Source organism: Solanum lycopersicum, chromosome 10 (assembly GCF_036512215.1).
Source record: "Solanum lycopersicum chromosome 10, SLM_r2.1".
Taxonomy (NCBI): domain Eukaryota; kingdom Viridiplantae; phylum Streptophyta; class Magnoliopsida; order Solanales; family Solanaceae; genus Solanum; species Solanum lycopersicum.
The window spans coordinates 61,553,608-61,563,006 of NC_090809.1; the positions used below are offsets into that span (position 1 = coordinate 61,553,608).

The 9,399-nt window shown below is 32.5% G+C and overlaps 2 protein-coding genes across 2 annotated transcripts; both read right to left on the minus strand.

Annotated features, from left to right (window-relative positions):
- Positions 1-1,008: 1,008 nt before the first annotated feature.
- LOC101258317 (metacaspase-9) lies at positions 1,009-3,101 on the minus strand. Its single transcript, XM_004249307.4, has 3 exons — positions 2,949-3,101; positions 2,377-2,648; positions 1,009-1,711 (listed from the first exon to the last, which is right to left on the minus strand). The coding sequence occupies exons 1-3, from the start codon at positions 3,011-3,013 to the stop codon at positions 1,086-1,088; spliced, it is 963 nt and encodes a 320-aa protein (XP_004249355.1). The 5' UTR covers positions 3,014-3,101; the 3' UTR covers positions 1,009-1,085.
- Positions 3,102-4,617: 1,516 nt separating this feature from the next.
- On the minus strand, positions 4,618-8,154 carry LOC101258804 (14 kDa zinc-binding protein). Its single transcript, XM_004249309.5, has 5 exons — positions 7,943-8,154; positions 7,684-7,741; positions 6,828-6,917; positions 4,931-5,051; positions 4,618-4,851 (listed from the first exon to the last, which is right to left on the minus strand). The coding sequence occupies exons 1-5, from the start codon at positions 8,071-8,073 to the stop codon at positions 4,784-4,786; spliced, it is 468 nt and encodes a 155-aa protein (XP_004249357.1). The 5' UTR covers positions 8,074-8,154; the 3' UTR covers positions 4,618-4,783.
- Between the last annotated feature and the right edge of the window lie 1,245 nt (positions 8,155-9,399).

Consider the following 9,399-nt stretch of genomic DNA (forward strand, 5'->3'; position numbering starts at 1 on the left):
ATCATAGTCATAGTTTGCTATAATTATTACTCGCGACTAACATTATACATTAATCATATGGGCTAACTTTGAGTTTGTATAATTAGTCATGTTTGTATATGTATAATTTGCTAGAATATACAAATACATATGTATAATATATAATTATCTAACCGATATACATATATAATTCACCTCTCTCTCACTTTTTGCCCTCTCTCACTCGCCACTCTCCTCCCTCCCCAATCTCGTTCACCTCTCTCCTCTCTCCTAATCTCACTTGCCATGTATACAAGTGCATATGTATAATATACATATGCACTTCGACGAATACACCAACAGTGTTAATAATCATGATTTGGAAGTACAATTTTTTCATTCAAAAACCTTGATAAACGCCAATACACCAACAGTGTTCTTGACACATTCAATACAAGAAAATTATTAATATAAAAAAAACTTGAAAGATTTATGAAAACTTACCAGTTCAAGAGGGGGGGGGGGGGGGGATAGTGTTTGATTGAGAAAAGAGAGAAAGAAAGTTCTTAATTATGACATAAAAAGGCACGCTTAAAGCAGATAAACGATGATTTATTATATGATAACTTATTAAATGAATTTGAATGTTGTTAAGAATCTCTTACAGATCTGATTCATTCGGACCCATTAAGAGACTTTTTACAAAATAACACAAATGAAATTAATGAGCTGAATCTGAATGATTCAGATTCTGATCTAAAAAACAAACGTATCAAATAGACTGAATCTGAATGATTAAGATTCAGACCTCCATTAAGTGCAAACAAATAAAGCCTTATCCAAGCCAGGCTAGAAAGTCCTTTTCTTAAATGGACTCCAAAAATCGTAACTCAACGCTATCAAAATATGGGTTAGACCAGATCGGCTCAACGTGCTTAGCCCATATTGAATGACTTTTGAGTGACCATTACAACAATGAATTCTAGATATTCACATGTAACTATCTCAAAAATAACATTATAATATTGCGCACATATATTATACTATCGATACATAAAATATAAATTCTTTTTATTCCATCATAAAATCATTATTATATATCAATTACATTATAGTGACATTTGACCTCAACCTTGGCTCAAAAAAAGTGCTTGAGCATTCTCATCACTACAATAGAGGCAAGGGTGTTGAGTCTTAATATGTTCATCATTTTCCAAAACATACCTAGACTTCATCACCAACTCTTTGTAACTAATAGGGTCACAATTTTTTTCCAACACAATTAAGATTGCATGACTAAATGCCCCATAAGCTTTATTTTCATTTTCAATTCCTCCAACATCTTCACATTCTTCATTAGCTTGACATCCACTTAACAAAATACCCTCATCTTGTTTAAGTGGCTTCAATAAATCTAACTCCAATTGAGGCAAAGAGAACATAACACTAGCATCATTCCCAAATAGTTGTAACATGTGTGTTCCAATATTTGAGGTGTTAATGTTTGTTAATGATGTTAGATATTCCAAGATTGTTTCATGTGGGATGAATTTAGGCTTGGAGTAATAAGATTTTGATGTCGATCCTGACTTGTTCGGGACTGAGACGTAGCTGTTTTTTTCGGGTTTGTGGTGAGATGGTCCAATTTGCTCTTTCTCTTTGTCAATTAGGCCTCCACTATGGCAAGAATCTGAAAGGATTGTGAATGTTGCTCCTTGTGGTACTCGATTCACTATTTTTCGAATATCCACATCTGCCAAAATAAATATTTTAATTAATTTAAAGGTTACTAAGAACTTAAAATTGTATAATAACAAGTGAAATATAAACATATTTTTACAAAGAATAATTGAGTTATTAGAAAATGAAGGTTTCAATGAGTAGATAAATTGGACTCTCCTAAGAGGTTGTAGCTAAATTAGTTTTCGCCCCCGTAGACAAGTTGATTTCTCAAATGATTATTCAGTTTACGTAATATTTTTCATGTAAAATTTTTTTATCTAGTTTTATGACTTATCTGTGATGATTCGTAATTCCTATACTTGTAGAAAATATTATCCTTTATAATAAATTGTAAGTTCAATATTGTATATCACTTATGTTTTGACTTTTTTTATTCATTTAATTTGGCATGCTTAATTTCTTTTATGTCGAGCGAGCACAGGAGATCTAGTAAATAGTGATATCCGAGTTGATTGATTAGACAACAAATACTTACTTATTATTTCAGTATTAGCCCCTTATATATCTCACTAAAAAGAATATTTTCTAACGCTCTAACATACATAAAAAAAAATAAAGTTATTTTAAAGTGGTCTCGACCCCTTAACAAATGCCTTCTCTAGAATGAAAAAAAAAAACTATATTTCATAAACTTTATACCTATGATTAAATTAAATAAAATTAAAACAAACTTACTAGTAATATAATTGAAATCACATGGAATTATTGCTTCTTCTTGATTCTTTTTTCCAGTCAATGTACCATGACCACTAAAATGAAAATACAAAATATCACCTTGTTCAGCTTCATCAACCATTTTATTAAGTGCTTTCTTAATATTAACTCCAGTAGGCATAATTGGACTCCCTGATTTATCCATGAGCAATTCAATGTGCTGTGAATCGAACCCGAATCGATTTACTAGCACATCTCTCATGGCTAAAACATCGTTGTGACATCCATGTAACCTGTACCAGCAGCAAAGTCAGAAATTTCGTCAAACTATTTAAAGTTTAGTATATAGTAGAAAAACTCAATCTTGATCTACATATATCAGTGGCAAAGCCAGAAATTCAAATAAGAAAATTTTTATGTCGAGATTTTTATTTTTTTTTATTTTTACATATACGAATAATTTTTCAACGAACGAGGCTCAGTTTGACCCTCTTGCACCCCCTATGAGCTATATCTATGCTTTTGACATATACGATATAATTTTCTATATATACTCTTTAATAAAGGGTGTTCAACTGACATGTCCTTCTAACCTGTAAGGTGTATTTTCATAGTTGCAACCAACTAGAACTGCTAATTTTTTACCAACTTTTTCCATTTTTTTCAAAAAAAAAAATAAATGAATGTAAGATTTCTCTTTGTTTGTATAAATTTATCAATGTTGAAGTGTTTTTAATTTGTGGTTTAATTGAAGTTTAAATTTATAGAAAGTTTTATTTGTTATTGCTTGAAAGTTTCATTTCTTGAAGTCATCATTAATTTGCTTATAAGGTACCATTGTTGAGTTTTTACTTTAAGAAATTAGAGGAATTAAGCAAATATTATTTAGTTCACACGATTGATTTTTTATTTATTTTTTTGGGTTCCTCTTTTAAATATAAAAAAAAAAGTTTTATTTTGATTGGCGCACTCAATGATAAAAGATGTTTCTTTAGATTGTTTGAAGGTTACAAATTCAAATCGTGAAATGTACCTCATGCACAGTGATAGATATTAACGCAGCTTTTGAGTAATCTAAATCTATCGAAAGAGAGTCATGGCAAAAGTTGTTTTTTTTTTACTTAATCAGAAGATCACATGTTCAAGCTATGTAAAATAAGTTACTTTTTGTATGTAAAGTAACATTACGTACAATTGACAAATATTATGATCCGACTAATAAAAGTGTGCCAATTAGGATAAAGTTTAGTTCTTTTTTTAATTTTTGATGGGGACATGAAATTGCATGTTTTCTTTCACGTAACATCTATACCAATTAAGAGAAATTTCTTAGATATATCACTTTAGTAACCAACAATTTCATATATAGTATTAATTAAAACCTTTTATTAGTGGTTTGATTTGATGTGTAAGCATCATTATATGGTATTTACGTGACACAAAATTATTTTATTTAGTTTTTGGATTTTAAGTCATGATTTGGAAATGTGTTACTTCAAAGAAAAGAAACACAAGTGTTTGTGGTGGAATCGACAAGTCGTAAGTATTTATTCATTCTTAAATAAAAATCTCAAATTTGCCTTGATTAGAAAGTGTTTTAACCAATATAGGATTTTTCGATGCAAATATGAATTTAATCGGGTTCCAATGTGGATATTAACAAATATTGTGATGGAGTCGTAAGTGTTGTTTTCTTTCATCCTTAACAATCTTGGGTTCGAATCCCTAAGGAGTCGCCTTTGTTACAAAGTGTTCCCCTAATATGGGACTTTCCTGCTCGAATTTAGACAAGTCTAAGTACTTATTTATCCTTAAATAAATGTCTCGAATTCGCCTTGGTTAGGAAGTGTTTTACCCCAATGTAGGACTTTCCAACACAAATCTGAATTTAATTGGATTCCAACGTAATTTTGGGTTCGAATTCCTACAGCGTCGCCGTTGTTAGGGAGTGTTTTTCCCTAATGTAGTAGGACTTTCCCGCGCAAATTCAGTATTAGTCGAGCTCTAACATGAGTATTCAACACCAAATGTGATTAATATACATATGGAGAGCATGTGACATTATTCAAAGGCTCCAATTAGCAAGTTAAGAAATGTGTTCTCATAGGTCCGACTCGTGATTTACTTCTGATTTTGTGTACCGGTCATAGTACCGTTAATTGTGGTTACATTCATAAGTAGTCTGGTCCATCGACTAAAAAAAATATACCATCGGAACGACGTAAATAGTTAGATATTATGCAAGAGTGCAGAGAATCTGTGTTAGTGATAAAATGATAAATATCATAATTGTCGAGAGTAGTCTTATTTGTCTCCATAGGAGCATAGCACAAGTTTCTTCAAATGCTACACATAGATTATAAGGGTTTTTTTAAGCACACATGACATATATGATAGGATGAAATCTGGAATTCATCTCGACGTCCTTTTAGCCAGGTGGCCAGTTCATCTGTCGTCCCCCGAGAAGGTGAAGGTGAAGATGGTAAACAGATTGGCCTGAAAACAACAATCTTCGATGTTAAAAATGGAACTACGATAACTGGAAACAACGGGAGCAAAGAAGCAAGTTATATACATCCATCAGGCCCATCGTTGATCACGAGTCTGAATCCATTCTCTAGAAGACCTTCCTGTTTGGCTACAAGCTTTGCTGTGTAGAGAAGTCGACCAAGAACATCACAGTTCTTTTCTTCAGCCTGAAAATAGAAATTCAAAACGAGAGGTTTCCATATTATAAAGCAGCATAGAGCCAATAGTACTCAAATATTTCAAGAGATCCCCAGTTATGAAGGACGAAGGACATTGTTCTACGTACTCTAGACAAGTGTTCATTCCAGTGTTTTGGACGGCGAGAGGCGACAAAAGGCGACAAGGGCCTGCCTCGCTACGCGGCTCGCCACTAGCCTTTTTGAATCGAGGCGCCAATTAATACCAAAAATTAAGAACATTTAATTGCTCATATCATATTCAAAATTTCAATAGCAATTACATATATTAAAAATACTATAATAATTACTATAGAAGAATTATTTTTTTTTCAAAACAATAATGGACAACAGTCGCAACACAGTGAAAGCAGAAAGCATTTTACAGTAATCCGGGACAAAACAAGACAAAACAGAGAGTGGAGAAAACAGAGGAAAAAAAAGAGTAGTGAAGGCAGGGAGCAGTGAAGCGTGAAAGAGAAAGAGACGAATGGAGCAACAACTCGAGGAAAATAGACGAAGAAGAGAGCAGCGACTGAGGAAGAGAAGAAGCAGCAGCGACTCGAGGAAGAGAAGAAGAGGAATACACGAAAGTCTGATGGAAGTTTGAAAATAGAAAAAAAAAACCCTAATATTATTAAGTTAAAACTTTTTTTAAAAAAAAAAATCAAAATGGCGACACCATTTACGTCGCCATTGGGTCGCTTCAGCTCGCCTATTTGAGGTCGCCTCGCCTCAGTGGATAATGGCGACACAGCCTCGCCTCGCCTCGCCATTCGCCAAAGGCGCTATGGCGAGCGCCTTTCACAACACTGGTTCATTCAAGAAACCAAATGTAAAAAGACTATATCTGTGACGAGCTTTTATAGTCTTGTATCTCCTTTTACTCGTCTTCATTACTATTCACTTCATTTGATCAGGCAAACCAGCGATCATATTAAAGAGCAGTACGTGAAAAAAAAGTGAACTTTTATACTTCAAACCAACAAATTCGGTGAAGCAATCGCTTCAACGGATCACCAATTTTCTCGTTTCTTTTATACTCATGACTCGTATATTCTTATAGCAAAGGCAATGCTTCATTGCGCTTCTTGTATACAGGTTATCAACAACTATGAGGGACATACGTAAAAAATCATGCCTATTAATTAATAAGAGAGAACTACCCAACTCATTTAATGATTTAGGACCAAAACCCCCAAGTAGTAGGAAAATGAATGAAAAGAACGCAACAAAAACATACCTAGTATAGCCCCACAAAGAACAAATGAAAAGAAATGCATAAATCGTACAGAGCCTACACGTTACAGTACAAAGCAAGAAAATAAAGAGCGCAAGAAACAAGAAATAAAGAATGAACAGACACCCAAAGAAATAAATGATGCACAAAAAAAACACAGTAACAAACAAAACATGGAGAACTCCCTACTCCTAGTGTAGCTCCATGGAGTGCTGCGAGTCTACGAGCAGCAATGAGCTAAAGCAAGTTTCTATTTTTAATTCCATTTTTAACACTTTGTTTGATCAGAGATGGCAAATATCATTTTATTAAAGTGCAATCACGTTAACCAAAGTACACCTTTAAGCCAATAAATTACCAAAGCTAGCCACTAAGTGTCACCATATTATACTTCACTTAAGGCACTGCACCTCATATATTCTGAAGCACAATACAGGAACTGATGTGCTTCTTTTGTGTAACGTTATAACAACTATCAGCTCGTACAAAAAGCTTGTTCATACTCTTTCAGAAAGAAAACAAAATACCTTGGAAAGTCCGGTTAAGCCATCCCTGACCTTGGGAATAAGCAGAATGTGCACAGGAGCTTGGGGATTTATGTCTCTGAAAGCTAAAACCTGGCAAGAAAATGACACAACCAAATATGAAATACATTATACATCAAAAGGATCAGCTGATACGAAAGCTTTAAACATGGGCATTTTGATGCACAATATCAAAATACACATACCATAAGCAGTGGATAAAGTACTGACAGCACCCTAAAAAAGCAAAGCATGCTTGCTCGAGTAATTTGAACTTTTACTAAAACAACACCAACAAATTACATATCTTTAAACTCAAAAATACCACCGAAACACTATCCTTCTATGCAGTGCCTCTTTTTGTGTGAGATCACTGATTTCTAGACCTAACAAAAAACAAAGAGGTCTCCGCTCCTACTTCTATTGTGCAGGATACCTACATTTTCACACAATTACATGTACCAAACGCACAACAGCATACCCAGTGTAAAATCCCACAAGTGAGGTTCAGGGAGGATGGTGAGCAGCCTACGCCTACCTCGTGAAGGTAAAGAGGCCAATTCCAATAGAACCCTCAGCTCAAGTAACACATATAAAACAAAAAATATACAAACCAAGTACAGTACCAAAGAAGTCACACTAAAAACAACCAAAAAGAGGAACAATAGCAACGCCAAAAAAACACGATAGTCAAAGCAAATCAAACATCAGTTAAAACCAAAACACTTAAAACAGATGGAAAATTACAAAGTACCAAACAAATCTCACCCTAATACACAAAAACTGCACATAAAGGTTCAAACTTTACACCCCAAACAAATACAAGACAAAAAATTAAACACATAACAAGCACACAAACCTTGTCATCCTCAAATACAATATCTGCTGGGATTTCCTTGTTAATGATCTTGTCAAATCTGAATATCAAGATTCAATTTTTAGGCAACCCCATTACAAAAACAGAGCTAATTACACATAAAACTGAAAGATAGACAGAAAAATGCATACATGGTAAGAGAATCTGACTGAAAATCAAGAATCAATTTTTTAAGAAAACCCCATTATAAAAAACAGAGAAATGAAACATAAAAATTAGAAATATGAGGAGAAATGCATACATGGTAGGAGAATCTGAAGGAACAGCAAGAAGAGCAGCTTCTTTCTCAGAAGCCATGGCTGACTTCTTGTGATGAGTGAAGTGTGAAGTGAGTATTTGGAGTCTGCTCCTATTGGGGTTTTCTTCACTCATATTGTTAATTTCTTTATTTGCTTTGTGGGTATAACAACTTATATTAGTCAACAAATTACTACCATAAATTTCTCATAATTATGATTACATATATCAAGTTTTCGTTTGTACATTACAATATAAGAAAATATTATCGTGTATGTGCGGATAAAGATGATGTATGAAAAAAATTCTCATCAATATCGAACAACACTTGAAAAACTTATTTTCAATCATCCTCGATGAATTATTTTTAAATAACTTCTTATAAAAAATACATTTTAATTAATTTAATATATGAAAATGTTTTCCTCTACAAATTGATACTTTGGACTTTTCAACATATACTAGTGCTAGTGGAGGGGGGACACACATATTGTTATGGAAATTTAATTTAATTATGTGATTTTAGTGTGAATAACTTCACTTTAACTTATTTCTTTTATCAAAAAAAGTTAAAAAAGAATCAATCTTTCTTACTAACAACTAACCATTAGGCCTAAAACTTCACTTGTATCGATAAATAATTATTTACTCTTAATAAGAAATTTTCAATTTATATTTTGTTAAAAAAAATATTGCGATATGTGAAGATATTTGGATATTGATGAGTTTGTTTGATATATATATATATATATATATATATATGACTTGGACTCTAATAGTTCATTGATCAAAAGTAGAGTAATTTGGAAAAACATAACTTTGTATTTCTATTGTATCATGGAGAGCTAGATTGTGAATGATTTGAATAAACTCGGTAATTTTTTACTGGTTATACTTGTATTAGAAAGTTAACAATCAAAATGAGTTGTGAATTCCATGACAAGTTCACAATTGATAAGCTATAAATTTTGTATTCAACTTCGATTATATTGTGTGTTGAGCCCACCTCTTGAAATAATATGTATAACATATAAATACATTAATATGGGGAGGAAATTAATTTTTTTTTTATCATAATATGACTATTAAAGTTTACATACACAATAGGATATCTAGGTTGTGAAATAAAAAAAAATCATCAACATTAATTCATAAATCTCCTAAACTAGTATTATCGATCATATATCCTTTACAATAAGGGATCATTGTATATAATAGCAAACTAATAACCTAAAATAAATGGAGTAGCTATTGTTTGATTTAATTGTGCCCTATATCAAACATTTGTCAAAGTTTTCCAGTCGTCACTCTCTCATTCTCGCTTGTCACTCTCCCTGCCTCTCTCGCTTTATACAACAGAAGTGTATAAATTGTGCTTCTGTTTTGTATAATGCGAGAAAAAATTGTATATACACATGCAAAAACATATATCTTCATGCTACACACTTAATTATATAATTT

Excerpts from the sequence above, each read along its gene's own strand:
- LOC101258317 (XM_004249307.4), bottom strand. The coding sequence starts at position 3,013 with ATGGAAAAAGTTGGTAAAAAATTAGCAGTTCTAGTTGGTTGCAACTAT. Across the intron at positions 2,649-2,948 it reads TATGAAAATACACCTTACAG|GTTACATGGATGTCACAACG; the intron begins GTTAGAAGGACA and ends CTGCTGGTACAG. Across the intron at positions 1,712-2,376 it reads TGATTTCAATTATATTACTA|ATGTGGATATTCGAAAAATA; the intron begins GTAAGTTTGTTT and ends TTATTTTGGCAG.
- LOC101258804 (XM_004249309.5), bottom strand. The coding sequence starts at position 8,073 with ATGAGTGAAGAAAACCCCAATAGGAGCAGACTCCAAATACTCACTTCA. Across the intron at positions 7,742-7,942 it reads CCTTCAGATTCTCCTACCAT|ATTTGACAAGATCATTAACA; the intron begins GTATGCATTTCT and ends CTTGATATTCAG. Across the intron at positions 6,918-7,683 it reads TTGTATTTGAGGATGACAAG|GTTTTAGCTTTCAGAGACAT; the intron begins GTTTGTGTGCTT and ends TTTTCTTGCCAG.